We start from the raw sequence: 24,898 nt of genomic DNA on the forward strand, positions 1-24,898 counted from the left end.
AATATACCCAAGTCCTGAAAGAATGCTTTAAAAAAATCAGTTGTAAATCCGTCTCGTCCAGGAGGCTTATTATTTTTCATATTTTTTTAATGCAAAATCAACTTCACTGTAAGATATTTCTCCTTAAGAAGAATCGTCTTCCTCTGTAAGACTATGGAAACCCTCTTCTCTAATAAGATAAAAAAAAAGTTCTTCAGCATCACTATTTGCATGATATTTATATAACTGTTCATTATATGAGCCAATTTCTCTTAAAATGTCTGTTTGTTTTGCAATACTGTACCATTATCATGAATCAATTGAACAAATGTTTATTTCTGCTATCCTCTGCTTTTCAAGATAAAAAAATATTTAGACGTTTTTTCTCCATATTGCATTATTTGAAGTCTTATCTAAATTGTTCTAATTATTTCCTAAGTAGCCTAATTTTTTGTAAATTTTCTCCAGTATTTATATTTTGGTCTAGAAGTTTTTCTAAGTTAAGTATTTCAATTTCGAGGTTTTTTCTACACTTTCTTCTTTTCTCTTCTCTCTTATTACATACAATATAGTCGCTGCTCTCAACTCCATCAACAGCAGGGGCGGATCTAGCCTTCGCCAATAGGGGGGGGGGGCGGAATTTTCCCCGATCGGCCACTCGAAGATGATTTTTTGTTTCTTTGAAGGGGTAATCCTAATACTCACTTCTTAGCTTTATTCCTATGAATAAACATTTATAGACAATATCATATCTTTATTTATATAATGTGAGCGCGAAGCGCGAGCTAATTTTTTTGGAATCTTTTGTATTTTTTCTGAAAAAGATGTGCATGCAAATGAATAACTACTACAAACGTGAAGCGCTAGCAAAAATGACTGAATGGCTGATTTTGTGGACAACTCTCTATTTGTTTTGTACACATATTTTCAGATTTTCCCCTTTATTTTACATATTTCACATTATCACCTCCTGACCTTGACATATATGGTGTGGATTATATTTTCCCATGACATATGTTGTGCTCAGAAGGAGGCAAGATGCAACTTGAAAGATAATGAGGAAAATCTGAAAATTTGTGTACAAAACAAATGGAGAGTTGTCCACAAAATCAGCCATATTGAAGCACGTTTGCCAATTTGAGGATGCCCATAGAAAGTACAACAAGAGTTTTCAAACTCCCATAACTTGCTTATTTCATAACCGATTTTGATGAAACTTTTTTAAATTGATCCTTTCATTTTACTCTTTCAAGTAAAATTTTCAGATTTTCCCCTTTATTTTACATATTTCACATTATCACCTCCTGACCTTGACATATATGGTGTGGATTATATTTTCCCATGACATATGTTGTGCTCAGAAGGAGGCAAGATGCAACTTGAAAGATAATGAGGAAAATCTGAAAATTTGTGTACAAAACAAATGGAGAGTTGTCCACAAAATCAGCCATATTGAAGCACGTTTGCCAATTTGAGGATGCCCATAGAAAGTACAACAAGAGTTTTCAAACTCCCATAACTTGCTTATTTCATAACCGATTTTGATGAAACTTTTTAAATTGATCCTTTCATTTTACTCTTTCAAGTAAAATTGCCTCTCTTCTTGGGTTTTGGTTTCCTTTAAAGGACAAGTCCACCCCAACAAAAACTTGATTTGGATAAAAAGAGAAAAATTCAACAAGCATAACACTGAAAATTTCATCAAAATCGGATGTAAATTAAGAAAGTTAGGGCATTTTAAAGTTTCGCTTAAATTTTCAACAAAATAGTTATATGAACGAGCCAGTTAAATCCAAATGAGAGAGTTGATGACATCACTCACTCACTATTTCTTTTGTATTTTGTTAAATGAAATATGAAATATTTTTATTTTCTCGTCATTGTCTGTGAAATGAAGTTTCATTCCTCCCTGAACACGTGGAATTCCATTATTTTAACATTTTGTGCTTCACGCAAAGAGGTCCTAATCGTCAAATTCGAAAAAATTGAAATATTGTATAATTCAAACGATAAAAAACAAAAGAAATAGTGAGTGAGTGACATCATCGACTCTCTCATTTGGATGTAACTGACTCGTTCATATAACTATTTTGTTGAAAATAAGCGAAACTTTGAAATGTCATAACTTTTTTTAATTTACATCCGATTTTGATGAAATTTTCATCATTGTGCTTGTCTGATTTTTCTCTATTGATTCAAATCAACATTTTTCTGAGATGGACTTGACCTTTAATATAGCGAGCGCAAAGCGCGAGCAGAAATTTTTAATATATACGTTTTGATGTAATGAAAAATGATCTGTTAACGGCTGCTTGCAGTTAGCCTAAGAACGTTATATATTTCAATAATCAAATAATGCGAGCGCGAAGCGCGAGCTAAAAATTTTGACATTTCTACCTGAAAAACGAAATTCTGAGCACTTTTTGTCATCGTAAAAAAGATAAGTATGTAACTAAACAATTGATGCGAGCGCGAAGTGCGAGCGGAAAAATTCGAGATTTACACCAGTGGCGTAACAGGCGGGGGGGGGGGGCATGGGGCAAGCTGCCCCCCGGCAGATTTCACCGGGAAAATAAAAAAAACGGGAAAAATAAAAGGGATGGAGAAAGAAAGGGAAAGGGAAGGAAAGAGAGAAGGAAAGGAGGAAAAGGAAAGGGAAAAGTGGAAAGAAAACAAGGAAAAATATATTTTTTGAAATAGAAAAGGAAGGAAAGCGGGAAGAAGAACGAAAGAAAAACATTTGAGAAAGAACAAATCATTCTGAAATAGACCTATATAGTGCAATAGCATGATGGGAAATAAATGAAAAGATGGCAAACAATAGCGGGAAATGAAGGTAGAATGTAATTAGTCCAAAGCTAAATTGGAAAACAAAGAAAAGGGACAAGAAATAAAAACTTAATAACACGACCGAGCTGACGAGGATAGAAAATAAAGAGCGGGAAGAAAGAGGAACTGCATACAACATTGTGCTATTAGCTTGCTAAATTTTATGCAAAAAAAAGCTACCGGGGCTTTGCCCCAGACCCCAAGCAGTAGGGGCTCTTCATCTATGACCTTCAAATGGCTCTATGACGCCCCCCCCCCCCTTAGGGACCCTTCCTACATTAAGCTTTACGTTCAATCACTGGCGTACAGGCGCGCGGGGGGGGGGTCTTGGTTCAACACCCAAGAGGAAATAAAAGAATTTATGGGAGACAACGTATAATGAAATGAATGGAAACAATGAAATGTGTTATTTGCTGAATATAATGGAGAAATCTATCACATAATTAGAATTTGATTTCAATAGGCAATTTTTTTTCCAGCTCGCTTTGCTCGCTGGCGACTTCCCCCCCCCCCCCACATTGCTATGTTTTGCCCCCTCAAAATATTTGGTTCAACTTGGTTGAATAAATGTGTTGTGTAAAAGCTATATTCTGTATATACCCGCAATTTGATTAAATAGCGGCAATCTGCGAGGTTTAAATGGCTTTGAGATCAAGAAGTTCCGGGGGCTCCGCCCCAGAACCCAACCGCATAGCACTGCCATATATGAGTATGGAAGGGTTGGGCCATGGTCCCCAAAAGTTTTACCATGTAAAAAAAGATATCTCAAAGTTAGATTCTCATGAAAAGGTGATTTTTTCTCGCTTCGCTCGCTCGGGACTTATATCAAGCAGCTTTTTAGCACATGCGCCATACTGCGCCCCTTGATTTTTGTTTTGTTTACTCTGCACGCTACTGCCGCAAATAATCCTGTTAACAGTGGCGTACAGATCACACAAAAGGGATGGAAAGAGAGAAGAGTGAAATATATTCTCTGGATATCATGTCAAAATCTATCACAAAATTGGATTTTTGTATTAAAAATGTCAAAATTTTTGCTCGCTAGCTCGCATCGCTCTGTCGCAACTTTTTTTTTAAAGATAAATTCTGCCTGATATACACAATGTCTTGCCCTTTCGAAATCGTCGCCTAATTACACCATTGCGCCTGTTTATACCATGATATGACCGGGAAATTTTTGGCTCTTGCCCCCCCCCTCCTCCCCCCTTGGCCACCGACCCCTGTTACGCCGCTGTTTACACCTAAAAACGGGACACTCCATTCATGTTTTGTCAATCGTGAAAAGGATGAGTAATTGGATATCTTTCTACATTGATATTGCGAGCGCAAAGCGCGAGAACAAATTTTTTTATATTGTGGATTAAAACCCCGGATTAAAACTGGATAATGATTTATTAGAGAACAAGCTGCGTATCTGAATAAACGCGCGCGTGTTTCAGATTTAGACCTAGAATCTGAATGGGCATTCTAAATACCTTTTTTCATCGTTAAAATCGATAAAGTGAGCGCGAAGCGGGAGCTTAAAACATTTGATATTCCGATCTGAAAATGGTCAATTTAAGCTCTGTATTTCAAGCACTTTTAGGAAAAATTGTGAGGTGGGTATGGATGACATTAAAAAAAAAAGAGTTTCATTATTTTAATTTCATTCAAAAGTTTCATTATTATTACTTTGAGTTTTGACATAGGACCAGGACATTCCAAGGGCATTATGTCATCATATGAAAATTATGACTATATCTTCTTATTTCTCTTCCTAAGCGCAAGATAAAACTTGTCGATATTGCATTCTGAAAAAAGGGACAATTTGATTCTTAAATTAATATCTTATTTATTAACCTAATAAGCCTAATGTGAGAGCGTGAAATCTATAAATATTATGGCCTGAAAACTGTACATTTAAAGCACTTTCGTATTTATGATTTATGAAGAAGATGCGTGAGTTGATAGATTTTCAACAATCAATGCGAGCGCGAATCGCGAGCCGAAATTTTTAAAAATTCAGACCATAAAACAAAAAGTTTTGCAGAGCACTTTTTAAAAATCAATTTGTAAATCAAACAACATAATGAAAGTACGATTTCTGAGCTGAAATATGTTTTCTATGTTGACTTCAAATTTTGATATTTCAATCTCCATATTGATATGTAAATCACCTAACATGCAATGCGAGCGCGAAGCGCAAGCGATTTTTTTTATAGTGACATTAAGGATTTTAAAAATCATTTTCCTAGGCTTCCCCTCATCTTATTTTATTCACTCGTCTTCCTCTTCTTGTGTTTCCCCTTCTTTTTTCTCCTCTCTTTTCCCTTCTTTTTCTTTCTTTCTTTCTTTCTTTTCTTTCTTTCTTTCTTTCTTTCTTCCCCCTTTTACTTTTTTTTTGCTCCGCCAATGGGGGGGGGGGGGTGGGCCCCTCGGGCCCCCGAGATCCGCCTATGAACAGTGTATAAACAAAACAACTGATATTCAATAATAAATCTGAGTTTCTCTTTTCTAACAACAGTTTCAAAAGCTTTACCATGAAGACAATCAATATCAAGATACTGTAAAAACATTTATCTAACACAATCTCTAAACTGATCATTGTGTGATCGGTACGATATCCTAAATCAATATCACATTTTCTAACCAAAGAAATAATATCTGAAGATATCAAAAAATAATGTTTTCTACTTTGCTTCAATGGTGTGGACTGTCTCCAAGTATAACATTTTGAATTTGGATTTAACTGACGCCATGGATCAACTAAATTAACTCACTGACTCAAAACTTTGGACCAGGTTCCAATCACCACATAGGATTTTATGAGGATCATCATAGTCCAATAAGATATTTTCTATACATCTAAAAAATTTAGGGTCATTTTGCCCATACAATGATATCAATGAAATAAGCAACATAGTTTCCATCAGTATCGCATTTTACTCTCTTAATAACAAGTTGTATGTTTTTATCAAATAATATAGCATTGCATTAGATGATTTATATGAGAAAAAAAAACCTTCCCCCCACTCCTTTAATGTTTTCTTCCAAATCCTTTACAAAATGATTGTCCTGTAAACAATAAATATTTGTTTTTTTTTCCTTTTCAAAAAATGAAATATATAATATGAAGGAATAATTTCATGCTCATATCATATTCAACATCAACTAAAAAAAGTATAATATAGATAGAAAAGACATTTTTCTTAAAAAAAAAACAACCTCTATTGAAAAAAAAAGCTTTTAGAAAATACTGTCGTACAGGTTTAGGTCAACACTATCTTAAATGCATATATTCAAAGAAGATTTCCTTGTTATTGGAATTATTCACAATCTACACCTTTTCGCCTAAAGATAATTTGATTTTTTAGGGGAGGGTGTCATTTCTAACAACTTCTGCTGGTTATGATGAAAAAAATCGCCGTAGGTAAAAAAAAAAATGCCCTTTTTCAAAAGTAAAAAGCCTTTTGGCAAAATGAAATGTGCTCTTTTTTCAAAACTAAATACTGTTCTTGAAGTCCAACATAAAACATTTCAGGATGGTCACAAAAGTTATGTCAATAACATGAGATAATTTATCTTTTTAAAGGGTGTCATTTTTAATAGCCCCTGCTAGTTATGATTTAAAAAATATCCCATTTTTCAAAATAAAAATGTGCTCTTATTCGAAATTAAATACCTTTTTGAACTACAACATAATGCATATTAGGCTTGAAAATCACCGTTTTTGTGTTCTCACGCTTTGCGCCCACCTCAGCTATTATGTAGCAAAGTTCCCTTCTACTGACAGGCAAACCATTTCCACTATCATGGCTAGCGACCCTCTTCTACTAATAAGACTAGCGACCCTCATCTACTATTATAACTAGCAAACCCCTACTACACTGTAAAAATGAATTGCTAATTCAGCACTTACAGTGCTTGTATAGTGACTGCACTAGTAGTGCTGATTTTCTAGTTCACATTTAAAATAGAAAATCAACACTCCCAGTGCAGTCACTATACAAGCACTGTAAGCGCTAAATTAGCAACTCGTTTTTTACAATGTACTATTATGACTGGAGATCCTCATCCATTATAATGACTGGCGAACCCTCTCTACTCTTATGAATAGCGACCCTCATCTACCATTATGACTGGCGAACCCCTTCAACTATTATGACTGGCGACCCTCATCCATTATTATGACTGGCGAACCCCATCTACTATTATGACTAGCGACCCTCATCTACCATTATGACTGGCGAACCCCTTCTAATATTATGACTGGCGACCCTCATCCATTATTATGACTGGCGACCCTCATCCATTATTATGACTGGCGAACCCCATCTACTATTATGACTGGCGACCCTCATCCGTTATTATGACTGGAGAACCCCATCTACTATTATGACTAGCGACCCTCATCTACCATTATGACTGGCGAACCCCTTCTACTATTATGACTGGCGACCCTCATCCATTATTATGACTGGCGACCCTCATCCATTATTATGACTGGCGAACCCTATGTACTATTATGACTGGCGACCCTCATCCGTTATTATGACTGGAGAACCCCATCTACTATTATGACTAGCGACCCTCATCTACCATTATGACTGGCGAACCCAATCTACTCTTATGAATAGCGACCCTCATCTACCATTATGACTGGCGAACCCCTTCTACTATTATGACTGGCGACCCTCATCCATTATTATGACTGGCGACCCTCATCCGTTATTATGACTGGAGAACCCCATCTACTATTATGACTAGCGACCCTCATCTACCATTATGACTGGCGAACCCCTTCTACTATTATGACTGGCGACCCTCATCCATTATTATGACTGGCGACCCTCATCCATTATTATGACTGGCGAACCCTATGTACTATTATGACTGGCGACCCTCATCCGTTATTATGACTGGAGAACCCCATCTACTATTATGACTAGCGACCCTCATCTACCATTATGACTGGCGAACCCAATCTACTCTTATGAATAGCGACCCTCATCTACCATTATGACTGGCGAACCCCTTCAACTATTATGACTGGCGACCCTCATCCATTATTATGACTGGCGAACCCCATCTACTATTATGACTAGCGACCCTCATCTACCATTATGACTGGCGAACCCCTTCTAATATTATGACTGGCGACCCTCATCCATTATTATGACTAGCGACCCTCATCTACCATTATGACTGGCGAACCCCTTCTAATATGACTGGCGAACCCCTTCTACTATTATGACTGGCAAACCCTTTCTACTATTATGAATAGCGACCCTCATATACCATTATGACTGGCGAACCCCTTCTACTATTATGACTGGCGACCCTCATCCATTATTATGACTGGCGACCCTCATCCATTATTATGAGTGGCGAACCCCATCTACTATTATGACTGGCGACCCTCATCCGTTATTATGACTGGCGAACCCCATCTACTCTTATGAATAGCGACCCTCATCTACCATTATGACTGGCGAACCCCTTCTACTATTATGACTGGCGACCCTCATCCATTATTATGACTGGCGAACCCCATCTACTATTATGACTAGCGACCCTCATCTACCATTATGACTGGCGAACCCCTTCTAATATTATGACTGGCGACCCTCATCCATTATTATGACTAGCGACCCTCATCTACCATTATGACTGGCGAACCCCTTCTAATATTATGACTGGCGAACCCCTTCTACTATTATGACTGGCAAACCCTTTCTACTATTATGAATAGCGACCCTCATATACCATTATGACTGGCGAACCCCTTCTACTATTATGACTGGCGACCCTCATCCATTATTATGACTGGCGACCCTCATCCATTATTATGACTGGCGAACCCCATCTACTATTATGACTGGCGACCCTCATCCGTTATTATGACTGGAGAACCCCATCTACTATTATGACTAGCGACCCTCATCTACCATTATGACTGGCGAACCCCTTCTACTATTATGACTGGCGACCCTCATCCATTATTATGACTGGCGACCCTCATCCATTATTATGACTGGCGAACCCCATCTACTATTATGACTAGCGACCCTCATCTACCATTATGACTGGCGAACCCCTTCTAATATTATGACTGGCGACCCTCATCCATTATTATGACTAGCGACCCTCATCTACCATTATGACTGGCGAACCCCTTCTAATATTATGACTGGCGAACCCCATCTACTATTATGACTGGCGACCCTCATCCGTTATTATGACTGGAGAACCCCATCTACTATTATGACTAGCGACCCTCATCTACCATTATGACTGGCGAACCCCTTCTACTATTATGACTGGCGACCCTCATCCATTATTATGACTGGCGACCCTCATCCATTATTATGACTGGCGAACCCCATCTACTATTATGACTAGCGACCCTCATCTACCATTATGACTGGCGAACCCCTTCTAATATTATGACTGGCGACCCTCATCCATTATTATGACTAGCGACCCTCATCTACCATTATGACTGGCGAACCCCTTCTAATATTATGACTGGCGAACCCCTTCTACTATTATGACTGGCAAACCCTTTCTACTATTATGAATAGCGACCCTCATATACCATTATGACTGGCGAACCCCTTCTACTATTATGACTGGCGACCCTCATCCATTATTATGACTGGCGACCCTCATCCATTATTATGAGTGGCGAACCCCATCTACTATTATGACTGGCGACCCTCATCCGTTATTATGACTGGAGAACCCCATCTACTATTATGACTAGCGACCCTCATCTACCATTATGACTGGCGAACCCCTTCTACTATTATGACTGGCGACCCTCATCCATTATTATGACTGGCGACCCTCATCCATTATTATGACTGGCGAACCCTATGTACTATTATGACTGGCGACCCTCATCCGTTATTATGACTGGAGAACCCAATCTACTATTATGACTAGCGACCCTCATCTACCATTATGACTGGCGAACCCCTTCTACTATTATGACTGGCGACCCTCATCCATTATTATGACTGGCGACCCTCATCCATTATTATGACTGGCGAACCCTCTCTACTCTTATGAACAGCGACCCTCATCTACCACTATGACTGGCAAACCCCTTCTACTATTATGACTGGCGACCCTCATCCATTATTATGACTGGCGAACCCTTTCTACTATTATGAATACCGACCCTCATCCACTATTATGACTGGCGAACCCCATCTACTATTATGAATAGCGACCCTCATCTACCATTATGACTGGCGAACCCCTTCTACTATTATGACTGGCGACCCTCATCCATTATTATGACTGGCGACCCTCATCCATTATTATGACTGGCGAACCCTATGTACTATTATGACTGGCGACCCTCATCCGTTATTATGACTGGAGAACCCCATCTACTATTATGACTAGCGACCCTCATCTACCATTATGACTGGCGAACCCCTTCTACTATTATGACTGGCGACCCTCATCCATTATTATGACTGGCGAACCCTCTCTACTCTTATGAATAGCGACCCTCATCTACCATTATGACTGGCAAACCCCTTCTACTATTATGACTGGCGACCCTCATCCATTATTATGACTGGCGAACCCTTTCTACTATTATGAATACCGACCCTCATCCACTATTATGACTGGCGAACCCCATCTACTATTATGAATAGCGACCCTCATCTACCATTATGACTGGCGAACCCCTTCTACTATTATGACTGGCGACCCTCATCCATTATTATGACTGGCGACCCTCATCCATTATTATGACTGGCGAACCCTATCTACTATTATGACTGGCGACCCTCATCCGTTATTATGACTGGAGAACCCCATCTACTATTATGACTAGCGACCCTCATCTACCATTATGACTGGCGAACCCCTTCTACTATTATGACTGGCGACCCTCATCCATTATTATGACTGGCGACCCTCATCCATTATTATGACTGGCGAACCCTCTCTACTCTTATGAATAGCGACCCTCATCTACCATTATGACTGGCAAACCCCTTCTACTATTATGACTGGCGACCCTCATCCATTATTATGACTGGCGAACCCTTTCTACTATTATGAATACCGACCCTCATCCACTATTATGACTGGCGAACCCCATCTACTATTATGAATAGCGACCCTCATCTACCATTATGACTGGCGAACCCCTTCTACTATTATGACTGGCGACCCTCATCCATTATTATGACTGGCGACCCTCATCCATTATTATGACTGGCGAACCCTATGTACTATTATGACTGGCGACCCTCATCCGTTATTATGACTGGAGAACCCCATCTACTATTATGACTAGCGACCCTCATCTACCATTATGACTGGCGAACCCCTTCTACTATTATGACTGGCGACCCTCATCCATTATTATGACTGGCGACCCTCATCCATTATTATGACTGGCGAACCCTCTCTACTCTTATGAATAGCGACCCTCATCTACCATTATGACTGGCAAACCCCTTCTACTATTATGACTGGCGACCCTCATCCATTATTATGACTGGCGAACCCTTTCTACTATTATGAATACCGACCCTCATCCACTATTATGACTGGCGAACCCCATCTACTATTATGAATAGCGACCCTCATCTACCATTATGACTGGCGAACCCCTTCTACTATTATGACTGGCGACCCTCATCCACTATTATGAATGGCGACCCTTATGATCAACGAACCCTTTTCCTCCTTATGACTGGCGACCCTCTTCCTTTATTATGACTAGCGACCCTCTTGTTTGATTATGAATGGCGACCCCCATCGTTGATTATGACTTGCGACCTCTATGAACAAAGCCCCTTATGAATAGCGACCCTTATGACTATTATGAGTAGCGGTCCTTATAACTAGCGGGTATTATGACCAGTGGTCCTTATGACTGGCGGGTGGACCCCGGTTGCATAAGCCTTTGCATGTTGGCTGGTCATTTAGGGGGTGTTGCAAGTAAATATTTGCGATCATTTGGAAATATCATGTTGCAATTTTACAACTGATAGATCAATGTTTGATGTAGCAAATCAGATTACACTGCCTGTTACAAGAAGAAGATTGGCAATCAATCATAAATTTGCAATTAATTGCAAGACGTAACTATAATATAATAATAATAATATTCCGCATTTATATAGCGCTAATTAATACATCGGAACGACGTCTCTAAACGCTTTACATACATACAATATATGCACCTTCTCCACTCCCTGGGGAGCATTCCAACAACAGTTCCAAGACTCAATTGCTAGACATACTACATATAGGCTTTCACATCCTAGCGGGTACTCATTTAACACCTGGGTGGAGAGTGGCAAAGTGTGGATTAACGCCTTGCCAAAAGACGCTAGGCCATGGTGGGATTCGAACACACGACCCTCTGATTACAAGGCGAGAATCAGAACCGCTACACCACGACGCTTCCACATGGATGTTTCAGGGACCAAAAATAGACTTGCAAGTGATCGCAAGTTTCTTGCAACACCCCATTAGTCTATACATTTTACTTCAGTTTATTGGCCATTGTGTGTATTTATTTGTTAAGATTAGTAATTTTCGTGAATAAGTTTATTTCAAGTAGGCTGATTAACATAGCAATGTAAATTGATGTATTGATTTTTCTCCCATCGAACAGCTTTACCTCCAAGTTTTTTCGGTAAGTAATAATTTTCGCTAACCTTTTTCGTATTTGCATATCGAAATTTGTACACCATGTTCTTTTTATCTGTTACCAGCAAGACTCCATATAGGCAAATGTCAACTATTGCGTCTCTCTATCTCTTCTTTATGTTTTTAGGGAGGTACATTATACAAGCTATGCGTTTAGGTACATCTCCCATTTCAACATATTCTATAATTTTCTATTTAAATTATGTATTACAATTTGTTTACAATATTAGTCATGTTATGTAAATACCTATGTCAATCATTGAATATATTTCAAATGACAATGATTCGTAATGTAAATATTCATATATGAATGAAAATAATTTTCATTATTATTTAAGTTCGAAACAAAAGATGAATCTGAAAATCTATCTAAATAAACATTTGCATCTTAGTTGGCGGGCTTAACAGTTTAGAATCTGACGATATATTTGTGTGTATGACGGAAAGACCATTGGGATGTACGTATGTGAGGAAATATGTGTGTGTGCGTGTGTGTGAGGGTGTGTGTGGAGGCTTTTCGGGTATGTTTAAATAGCTGTGTGTCATGCTGAAAATGTAATGTCATATTGCATTCATATGTGATTCGCCGTCATGGTCCTTGAATTATATAATATGAACATAATAATGTTTGTGGATACAGGAGTAAATGCTACTTACCGCGAATTGACAAAGCGACTTACTCTAAGCAGACACACTGACGGAAATACTCCGCCGATTCCAGCAGGACTTTGCTTCCACGTCCAAATCTCGATAGCTGGTGTACGCCATGTGAACGACTCTTGTCTGTCTCCAAATAGCAGCCTTACAGCAAACCATCATCTGTTGGATGGTCAGATCTGGCTCGTGTCATGTGGTCACGGCGTATGCAGTGACCCGTCTCCTGTCCACTTCCTGCGTGACCCCGAAGGTAGGCCACCTGTTGGTCTTTCGAATATTCATTATTCCAAATAATACTTACCTTCATGAAAACTATAGTAGAATATTTCAGAGATCTTTGAGAAGCAAGTGAAATATATCTTGCAATGTTTCGCTTAAAATGAATGTTTGCATGTTATATTTTGGGGGCTCATACTCGGTACACGCTGCATTAGTTTCCAGTCTTTACAGATGAGCCGTGATATGTCCCCTTTCTACTCCATTAAAGCCCATTTCAAGGTACATATAATATGATGTCTTACTTGAGCAAGGTATATGAGAAATTTCTGTTGATCCTAAAGAACGATTGTAAATATATTTTATTCTCTCGCTTTTCCCCTATTTATCCTAGGCCCACCTGATGCGCCGACGAGATTAGCAGTGAGAGATTACTCCAAGACGACCCTCACAATCACATGGGAACACGATAAATACATTCAAAGAGAAAGGGCGATTCTCTTCTTCTTAACGTGTTGCCGAAATGACACGCCCTCTATCTGCATAACCTTCTTCGACGTCAATGGCAGCCCATTGCACATTGCTGATCTTTACCCTAAAACTTGGTACCTCATCCGCGTTTATGCCCGAAACCAGTTTGGCGAGAGTCAACCTTCCCAGCTATTAGCTTCGACCGCACGTATGGTGAAAATTCCCACGCTTATTGTTTGCCATGTTTATTTAAAAAAATTTTTCCCGATAGCTACTTAATCCAATATTATCAAATCGTTATTCAAATCATTATCAAGAGCAGGCTTAAACTGTTAAAATCCGTTCTCTTTATATCGACTGTTGCACAGGCATAATATTTTGTTTTGAAGGATAGTGAAAATAATACCCTTTTTAGAATCAAGCCCCTCATTTCATATAAATATGAGGTATACAGTATAAGCGTAAAAACGAACACTGTAATAATAATAGTAAATGAGGTATAACATTCACCATTTTAATACTGACAACTATTCATGGCCGCAGGCCACGGGTTGGGGAAGCAGGGGGACCAATGCCTCCAATCCTGAAATTTTGAAAACTCACATTTTTTTTATATTTTCACAAAATTAATCAAAAGGGTGTATTAAAATCTTCAATCCCGATCTTTCGTTTGAGGACGCGGACGCTTATTTACAACGGTAGTTGACTTTGGAAGGGACTTTTTGGGCCCGTCATCATGGTCGTAAAACTCAGTCCTGCAATGCAAATTGTGTGACATGAGATTTTTTTTTTCGTTTCGCATCTGCGACGGAAACATTCAATATGCGTTTCGTGTGCAAAATTCTGGTTGCTACTATGGTAACAGCGATTTATCCGATTGAGGACGACTTTCCAAAGCCACATTTGACTCCTCCTAGAGCTCGAGAGGCCGCCCGGGGGCCCACTTCCATTGATTAGTGGATACCAGGAGCGACCACCCGTAAAAGGGGACAGATTGGGCAGGTACGTTACGTATATAGGCCTATGTAACGTTATAAGGGTGTCAAAACGATGTTTAAAATGCTAAAATAAGGGATATATATTCAATACTTGTAGGGTTTCACAAGCCAAATACTTGTTAAGAGATGCATTTTCATAATCTGGAAAAGAATTGCTTCCCTTGTTTAGCATGTTTAGGGTACTTTTCGAAACCCCATGGTCGTGCCTGGTATCCACTCATCAATGGAAGTGGTCCCCCCGGAATTTGAATCTAATCCCCATTTCTGGGGAATGTAAAACATAATGCCCCTCACATCGTGTGCGAGAGGCATATCGTTTGTGTATAAGGAGTAAACAAAAGAAACAAAGAAACAAAAGAAAAGGAAACGAGTTCAAAGGTATCGCATATGATGTGTACATATCAACGCATGCGAAATGTTCGGCTGGAGAGGTTGATCTTATCCATGAAATCAATTGCCAGTGATCCACCAATAATCCACATTAAATGTAATATCGATTCGATGGACTGTAATGATCTATATTTAAGCCTTCATTCAGTAAGTTTTTCCTCACTCAATATGTTCTCGATTTGTTTGAAAAACCACTTTCTTCATGTCATAAATCTATTTTAGGTCCTGCATTTTGAATATCTCCAGCCATCAGTCGTAATATACATGCATAGCATGTATGCGGTACGGGTGTCGCGGAAAGGGATTTTGCACACGAAAAGCAGATTTGTAGGGCCTGTAACCCCCCTGTTACACAAAGCTTAGCATTGATCGTAGAGCAGTTTTCTACGTTTGATTCTATTGACTGTAATGCACAATCAATCTTAAAAACCAAGTGTATGATTAAGCGTTAACTTTTGTGTTAGGGGACCCTAATACTAGCGTCCGTGATGATTGCGAAAGGTCCCAATTACCACTCTAGAAAACGCAGATTGGGGCTTGACAAGCTCGGTCGCTTCGTTCCCAGCTTCTTTTTAAAGGTCAAGTCCACCTCGGAAAAATGTTGATTTGAATCAATAGAGAAAAATCAGAAAAGCACAATGCTGAAAATTTCATCAAAATCGGGTGTAAAATAAGAAAGTTATGGCATTTCAAAGTTTTGCTTATTTTCAACAAAATAGTTATATGAACGAGCCAGTTACATCCAAATGAGAGAGTCGATGATATCACTCACTCACTATTTCTTTTGTTTTTTATCGTTTGAATTATACAATATTTCAATTTTTACGAATTTGACGATTAGGACCTCCTTGCCTGAAGCACAAAATGTTAAAATAATGGAATTTCACGTGTTCAGGGAGGAATGAAACTTCATTTCACATGACAATGACGAGAAAATAACAATATTTCATTTTTCATATAATAAAATACAAAATAAATAGTGAGTGATGTCATCAACTCGCTCATTTGGATGTAACTGGCTCGTTCATATAACCATTTTGTTGAAAATAAGCGAAACTTTAAAATGCCAAAACTTTTTTATTTTACATCCGATTTTGATGAAATTTTTAGTGTTATTGTTGAATTTTTCTCTTTTTATTCAAATCAAGTTTTTGTCGGGGTGGACTTGTCCTTTAAGTTTTAACTATCTTGCACCCTCTCCCCACAAAAAAAAGAAACAGAAGACATGTGTACGGCCATGTAACTGTTAAGGAAAAATCAAGCTCTTTACTTTTATATGTTAATATACAAATAGTTCATATTGGATTGAATATTGAATATTTTGCATGAACGAAATCTATAGCACCATTTCTAAGGTCTGTGCATCACACTTAATGTTTCCCAATCTATTGTCACCAACCCAGTATTTAAATGTAAGAATAATGTTTCCTATGTTAACACATTAACTAATGATTTAAGTTTTATTTCTCTTTAATTTAAGATTCGTCAGTTATTAAATATTTTAAAACCAACTCAATCCCTTACGTTTAAACGTTATTATGTTCACATTTGATTCTCCTATACATCAATTCCTGTGTTGATTTGATACCTATATTTTCTAATAACAATGTGTATTACATCTTAATTGTCGTTAAGAATGCTCTCCTTGCCTGATAAATAATCATTTATCTCTGTCCATATGTTGTTTTTGTTTACCTAGCTGAATCACCGGAGACACTTGGTAAGTTTTCATTTCATTGTACTCATTTTTAAAACACTAAGATTACCTATATTCCCGGCCTACATGTATATTACCCAAAGGATTAAAAAGGAAAAATTATATTCAACATTAAGAGATTAAAGCACGAAATGTATTGGCTCATGCGGGAGCTCATTTGACAAAATATTGGATTTCTTTGACATGTTAAAGCGCCACGCCAAAGACAAATAATGGGAAAATTGAATTTGAGAAAGGCCAATTGACTTGCATAATATAATCCGTCCATCATGAGCACCCGTCGGACGTACTAATGCAATAAAAGTACGGACAGCACAAATTTTACCGAACTCGCGAATGTTGCTTCGGGTACAAGCAATTCTAGTTCCAGCAATCCAATTCTTAGACTCTTAGCAGGTCTCCTGATTGCCAAACCAAAATAAACAACCTCTGGAAAGTTACATGTTAAGTGAAAACATGCAGTTTACTTCTGGTAAGTCATACCGACGTCTATTACACAACACCCCCAGGCATGCAGCCCAGTGAAAGGCTTGAATTCCTTTTCTGTTCTGAGATAAGCCTTGATTTGTCAATGGAAGGTCGCTTTAAATTTGAATCCATGTTGTTCAAAATTTGTACTGATTTTCAAGATTCTGTAAAGTAACAACTACAACTAAAATAAAGGGTTTAATTTGCCAAGGGGTAATAGATTGAGGATACGGAATGATTATTTTGAAAAAAGGTAAAAAAAGGATGACCCTTTTTAAGGGGGGAATTCCTCCTTCAAAATCAATATTATGCCTGTATCTGTATTACTCCCATTACTTATTCTTATTACTCTTATATTCATGTTCAATCTTTTCCAGTAACAGGTCCCTTTGACATTTGTTTTTGAACCTCTAGCTAATCATAAACTTTTGCTTGGCGTATTGCCGATCTCCCTTCTCAGGAATTACTGCGACGTTTGAAAAACGGACAAGTACACTAAAGATCCTTCAAAACTCGAAGGAACTCTTACAACGTGATTTATGCATCCGTTTGGAAATTCGCAGCAACGAGTTTGTCCACCAGAACTCGACTTGCCTGAGATCCGGTGATTCCAGCAAGCTATCTACAGATTATCATCCGGGACAACTTTGGATTGCATTATGCCGGGAAGAAGTCTGTGGTGCGCCCTCACAAGTCGACTTCGTAGAGAGTGACTGGGGTAACACTTAATTTTTTACAGATGATTCTGGCGAAGCTGACTCGAGACCGACCAAAGATATTTTGTTTTTCGGGTGCCCGATCAAATTAAAATATCTTTGTGGATTTCAATTACTCAATTTAAATCCGATTCAATGGATGAACTGGCATGAACATTTCAGGGTATAATCTTTGTCTTCAGCTTCGTGATATCCAATCCCTAAATTTGTGAGACAAATGGTCAAAGAGCTCTTTTAACACCTTAAGCAGGGTCCCGTTACACAAATGTTAGCAATTGATAGTAGAACGTTTTTCTACAATTGATTCCATGGACTACAATGTACAATCAATAGTGAAAATCAAGCGTACGATCAATGGCTAACCTTTGTGTTACGAGAACCAGGCCAGCGGGCTTTTTTGGTGCTATATGACCTTGGGTTTGAATCAATCTGCCCCCCAAAGATCTCGGTCAGCGATCGCGCGAACGCCGTGAAAATTGGAAATATGATAAAAGTGTAGGATTTTATCTAAAAGGCTGTATGTTTAATTTTCCGAAATAACAAGGTTTGTATGGAATCATATGCTAATTTATCATACTTTTTTGCTCTAATGAGCTATAAAAGAAGCTCCTAGATTGCAAACTTGTTGTGCTAATATTCTTGAAACCATTTCTAACCATTATAAATGAAAAAAAATCCGGTTTGAAAATGAATGTATGTATTTTTTTTTATTTCTTATGCATTCCTTTGTTTTTCGACAAATTTATAGCAAAACATTTTTGAAGCATAATTATGCTAAAATTTCAGATGATAAAAGTAGAAGTAATCACATCTTAATGAATAAGATGAGAAAACTCAATTTACATTGACTTTGTACTCAAAATCACGGTTTTGAGCAATTTGGGGTCTGATATGCACATAATATTGCATAACTTTGCAACCAAATACCCGGGCATCATGAATTTGGTTTTAAATGTTGCGCAAGACCTTAAAGTAAAGAGTCAGTGAGTGTCGCGGTCGAAAATTTTTGCACAGCGGAATGATCAGGAAAAATGTCTAGGAGCCCCCGGCGGATTTAGTGTTAAAGGAACAAAATGATTACAGTACCGATAGAGGGCGCAAGATTTGCTTGATTTTAATATTTTCAAACATTTTCTCAGATGATCCGCGGTTGCTAAAAGATTAAATCGATATTAAAAGTTTTTAAGAATAGATTATGTGATATAACAATAGAGTATAATTCGCATTGGTTGCCCTTCACTAACATGAACAAAGTCGTAGATGGGCATTATGGTTTCGATTGAATTAGTATTTTTTTAATCAATTTTTATTTATTCATTTGCAGACAGAATATCAACACCAGTATTGGCGTCGGTCATCTCAGTTACAGCGGTTGCCATGGTGATTTGTGGCTTCTGTTTCTACAGTAGATGCAATCGGTGTCAAAGTAAGTTGTCCGATGTCTTTCAAGAAATACCTTACTGAAGTTATTGACGAATTTCGTAATATATATTTGTTTTACGAAGGGCCATACTAAATCTCTACTCATATTTTCATGGTAGTCCCATCTTAGGCCTATATGAATTTGAAAGAAGCAGTGATACTGGGTCATGTTAGTTTTTTTAACAAAAATAACAAACATCATATCTTCCACGGCTCCGGTATAACTTCTACTGGCATTTTTTCCTCCCGCAGGCAGAACCTTTTCTATAATTCGAGGAATATTGTAGACGAGATAATTTCGAGGTTGTTTCGATTTGGTGGTCAAATGGTACAGGACACACCTCCTGATCGGGAGAACGTGGGTTCGAACCCCGGCCGTGTCACAACAAATACTCAAACATACGACCTTTAACTTCTTGTTAGTCAGGTTATGTAGCTCGCTGACAGTGGTTATTATCAAAATAAGAAAATTATACATTCATTTACGTTTTTGTTGAAAGGCAGTGACATGGGACCTCGAATCAATCGTTATTATTATGTATTGCCTTATTTGTCTTTCATTATAAGGTGAGAGAGATATTGCATTCTTATAAGTGAAAATATTTTCTTGAAGCAAACATGGATTGATTGAAAATGATGTAACTACATGCACATTTGTATCAAACTATGAACAGACTACCAATGGTACTACAATAAAGGTGGTCATAAACTTTGTCGGAGGGGTCAAGACCAACAGCCACAGATATTTCGTCGAATTCCTGATGCTGACAGTAGCGTGCAAGGAGAGACACCAAGCCTATTGCCACCAATTCCTCCGATACCCCCACCCTTCCAGAATGACTTTGAATTGGTGGTATGATTTTTATGAACATTATTTAAGACCTTCTCCTTCCCAAAACACCTTACACCACAATTGGTGGGTGGGAGGCTATAAACACCGATCTAATTTAATTTAGTTGAGCGTAGCATCAATAGAATAGAATAGAAATGGTGTATTGAACAAAAACAATCATTCGCGGCCCAAAGGCCGAATTACAAATTTTCAGACATGAAAGCAAATACACAAATATACATAAAATTACAACATAATGAACAACGGGAATTCGAAATGCAATCCAAAATACGTGAAAAAAAATTATCACATACCTGAGGTAAATGATACATACATACGTTCATTGCATTGGTGTTCAGCAGGAGTAGTTAAAGCAAGTAGTCGACATGGTCGAGGTAGTTTAGTAGCTCTCTATCTCTCCCTCTACTGATCTCTCCACTTTGGAAATTCCTGGAGTCCTAATATATACATGTGTGTGGGGGTGTGTGTAATTTCAAGACACATAGGGCGGGAGGAATTAATTTTGTGAAGAAAAAAGAGGGAAAGCAGGAGTAGGCTATTGTGAACTTCAGATGACAAGCAAGGATGGTAGGATAATAAGGTGGCACAAGTTAAAAATTGGTGGGGGTCACCTCTGTCATACATGTGGTCTACAAGGCACTGCTTATCTTTGTTGACAAATCCATGCAAAGATGGTTGAGATTGGACATGCTCCAACCAAGGGCTCCACTGTTCAGTCATCCGCAGAGTTGCATAATGGGCGTAAAGGTACGAGGAGAGGATTCTTTAGAGTATACAGACGGCTTTGAGTTAAGTCCGTAGAGGACAGTAGTTGGGCTCTAACTAAAATTGCTTGCCGAATTATAGGTGAAACAGAGTTCTTAGGATATAGGAGGTTAGCAGATGGTAGAATCATGAGTATCCAGAGCCTGAGTAAAGATTAGAACAGATTCCTTGTAGAGTGAGTTGTCTTACACGGCATGAAGCACTTTGTATTTAGACATACGTTTCCACTTGGAATATGATGGCTGATTGGAAATGAGACTTTGCTGGCGTGCCATACTTCTTCACTGTCGCTTGGTAATGCCCGTATGGTAGGTCTTCTGGCACTAAGAGCTGCAAGGAATGTCCTGAACTCAAAGCGACTATGGCCAAGAGCAATGAGTTGCCCGAGTAGCAGAAGCCTGTCGAGGTCAACCTTTGATGAAACTGGCAGGAGATTTGTCAGCAGGAATATAATCTCGTCTGCCGCAGACTCTGACACCCCAAGAATCTGTTTAAAGAGGTGGGACTGGCTCTTGTCAAGATTCTGCAGCATAGAATATAAAGCAGAGCCTTGCAGCATCCCATGGATAAAAAGGTCTTCCATAGCTGGAATATAATAGTGGGGTTGAGTCCTCCTGTGTAGGCACCGGTGCCAGAGAGAGAGTAGAAGGTACGGAGTCCCATTCCAATGATGTTATCTGTAGGAGCAAACCTTGTTCCAGATTTGATGACACGAAGACGTGGGTGACTATCTCCCTCCTCTATCTTGTCTATGATAGAACTTCCCAGGATGATCTTGTAGTTTGTTTGGACTTGATTCTTACAATCACTGCACATTTAGAAGGATTGAATCTGTAGTGCCATTGTTGAGCATAGTTAAAGGCAACCTCTAACATTTGCTGCAGTTCTGTTGATGAGGTGGTTGAGTGCAATATCATCTGCAAGGAACGTCTATTGTACAGCCAATGTTCTTTTCACAATTTTTTTTTCAGACCATCAAAAATACGTAGTAGTGGAATTATTAGAAGCATCTTTTTTAAAAAGAACTTTTGCTCCATCTCCCAAATCTGGTACCCTTAATATTTCGGCTCATTACTTACACTATACCACTGTGCCGTGGTTTAGTTTAGCGATGGACATGATGGAAGTAAAATGTGTGTCTGCGTCATTGGAATGTGTATAGGGCACACATGAGTGATTCATCCGGGGACAGATCACAGATGATATAAATTTATTGATTAAAATAGTTCATGAAAATTGGACAAAAGGATTGAATATCAAATAAAATTGATTCTACGTTTTATTCTTTCATGATTGGGCCTTTGGAAATGGTATAGGCTGCATGCTTATCGTTTTTGTCGCCAAAGCAGTTCTGGTTTTTCTCGCAAAAAAAATTGGGTAAATTCATGGTTAGTCTTGTCTCGGGTCAGATAAATTAGGTTTGAGTTGGAAAAGTCTTCGATTAGTGTACCTAATTATATATTGTACTGTATATTTTGATTAATCTCAGTAAACTAGAACACAATAGAGGGGTTGCTTTCTAATGATATTTTCTTATGGTGTGTATATACTTGAGAGTGAATAGGAGTCTTAATTACTCATGTGTGCCCTGTACGTGAAGTGTGGTCACTTTCTCCTTCAGCCGAAATAATTCTCTTTCCCTCCTCTTTTTCTGCGTTCAAACAATATCGAACAGAACTATGATGACGTACCAGATCAGAACAGACGATCAGGATCAATCTCTTCCGGTTCGTTCATGGAATCACTTCCGGAGAGCATGCAGACCTTGGAGCCACAGGAAGGTTTCCAGGTTCCTCGTGCCTCTGCGGAAACACGAAACAATCTCCACGGGGTGTATTGTACCACTCTGATGGGGGACAGACGTGCCGCTGCTGGACGGGGCGCCCGTGCAGTTCTTAGGCAGCAAAGAAGAATCATTCGTATGAGGCCGATCAGTACACCTAACTAAAATATAGGACATTATTGGCCCGTATTCTGACTGCCTGGTTTAACGTAACCCTAGTCTAAGTGTGGCAATAAATCGTCATATTCAAACCTAGGTTTAAGTTTCGTATTCTGATAGCAAGGTATAAGTTAACCCTGGTCTATTATAAATTATAAAAGTGTGGTAATATATCCTCAAAAAGTTAGACTCGCGCAGGGGATAGTTTAATAAGCCTGGTTTAAATCAAGCAAATCATGGCCAACATTTTTTTTATTTTTAGAATTTGTACCTATCTTGCATTTCGAGCTACTTTGTCAGTTTTTAGCCGATTTTTTTTTTTAACGCACATTGGTCTTAAGGTAAGGAGGTGTAAGGAATATTATCAGAATACGGGCCTATGTGTTCTATTATGTATAGCTGAATGATGTATATGTACGCCCCCTCCCCCCATAATTCAGAAAAAGGGTGATATCCATGTTGACGTTGATACTCCTATTCTTAATTGTCATAATTTGCTCGTTAAAGACACAGGAAAGTAATTTTTGGCAAAGTTATATCATAACATACGTACAAACCTTTTCAAATGTAAACTTTCAGAGTGCATTTAGGTATAGCAGTTGTAAAGAGTTGTAAAGACAGCAGTTACTAAATGTGACAACTTATTTCTTTTGCTTGAGGTGATTAGATCTTTGTGCAATATGAGCGCAGAATTGCACATTAGGACAAACTTTTATACTGACAAATTTAGGCCCAAGCTGCAAATACAAAAACGATCAATCAACTCACAAGGAAGGAAGACAGAGCACTGACAGGTGCGATAAGAAATCATGTTTATTACATTCAAATTGCAGGCCTACTAACATGAATAACAATTCTCAGCAGTAGCAAATCAAATAACATGCTATACTATACCGTATTACTCCACTTGACGCTTGTTTAATGAAGCAAAAAAAATCTCATGTGTATTTTTACAGGATTTGATTACTATGCCATAAATATGAGCAAACACCCCGTCCATCTATCAGGGGCACTTGAATTAATAATTAACCTCGATCATGTTGTCATTTCATTTCTTTTAGCATGTTTAGAAGTCGTTATAGAACATTCAATAATCATTACTCTTACATTTATATGTTATTGTATATAGAAATAAAATCACGAATGAATCAATAATTATACTATATAATATAAATTGTATTTGTTTCATAATTAAATTTCCACATTCATGTTAAAAAGGTCATTACATTCACAATATAAATGAAATGAATGCAATCATATACACATCCACAATAGTAAAAATGTATATTAAGAAGCTACACAAGACATCCGTCAGAGGAACTTTGACAAAGGGGGAAGGGGCGGGGTGTGGTAATATACTGCATGGTTTTCATATGTGGACAGCCACCCTAAAACCAACAATAAGTCGCCCAAAATGAATACTGAGATTTTTTTAGTTTGAAAAAGCACATCCTAAGCTTTAAAATAATACATGATTTTTCAAATTTGATAAACAATAACTCACTCAAATACTTGATTGAATGCACACAAAAAAGTGAGAGCTTCGGAATACAAGGGGAAAACAACATTTCAAGTTTCTGTTCACTCAGGCATGATATGTGCACACAGTCAAGTTTTAATGAAACCTCCAAGCAGTCACCAGAAACTTGTGCCAAAGAAAACCTTGTATCATGTTTTACTATTCAACTTTACAACTCGGAATTTTTAGAGTATAAAGATGAAGAATTACTTCAGACAAGCTAGGTTTTAGATTTCGGCTTATTGAATACAAGTTTACTATTTTGGCTATTAACAGAGAACCTT

The 24,898-nt window shown here is 38.2% G+C and overlaps 1 protein-coding gene across 1 annotated transcript in view; it reads left to right on the plus strand.

The window, feature by feature from the left end:
- Nucleotides 1-23,234, plus strand: part of LOC121417259 (protein sidekick-2-like) — a 34,224-nt gene extending 10,990 nt beyond the window's left edge. The window contains exons 7-14 of the mRNA XM_041610896.1: nucleotides 12,446-12,466; nucleotides 13,121-13,387; nucleotides 13,748-14,032; nucleotides 16,912-16,932; nucleotides 17,858-18,115; nucleotides 19,438-19,539; nucleotides 20,210-20,388; nucleotides 22,829-23,234. Of these exons, the coding sequence (XP_041466830.1) occupies nucleotides 12,446-12,466; nucleotides 13,121-13,387; nucleotides 13,748-14,032; nucleotides 16,912-16,932; nucleotides 17,858-18,115; nucleotides 19,438-19,539; nucleotides 20,210-20,388; nucleotides 22,829-23,101 (1,406 nt within the window). The 3' untranslated portion in view covers nucleotides 23,102-23,234. The remainder of the gene's footprint in view (nucleotides 1-12,445; nucleotides 12,467-13,120; nucleotides 13,388-13,747; nucleotides 14,033-16,911; nucleotides 16,933-17,857; nucleotides 18,116-19,437; nucleotides 19,540-20,209; nucleotides 20,389-22,828) is intronic.
- Nucleotides 23,235-24,898: the final 1,664 nt, after the last annotated feature.

This window comes from Lytechinus variegatus, chromosome 6 (genome assembly GCF_018143015.1).
Source record: "Lytechinus variegatus isolate NC3 chromosome 6, Lvar_3.0, whole genome shotgun sequence".
Taxonomy (NCBI): domain Eukaryota; kingdom Metazoa; phylum Echinodermata; class Echinoidea; order Temnopleuroida; family Toxopneustidae; genus Lytechinus; species Lytechinus variegatus.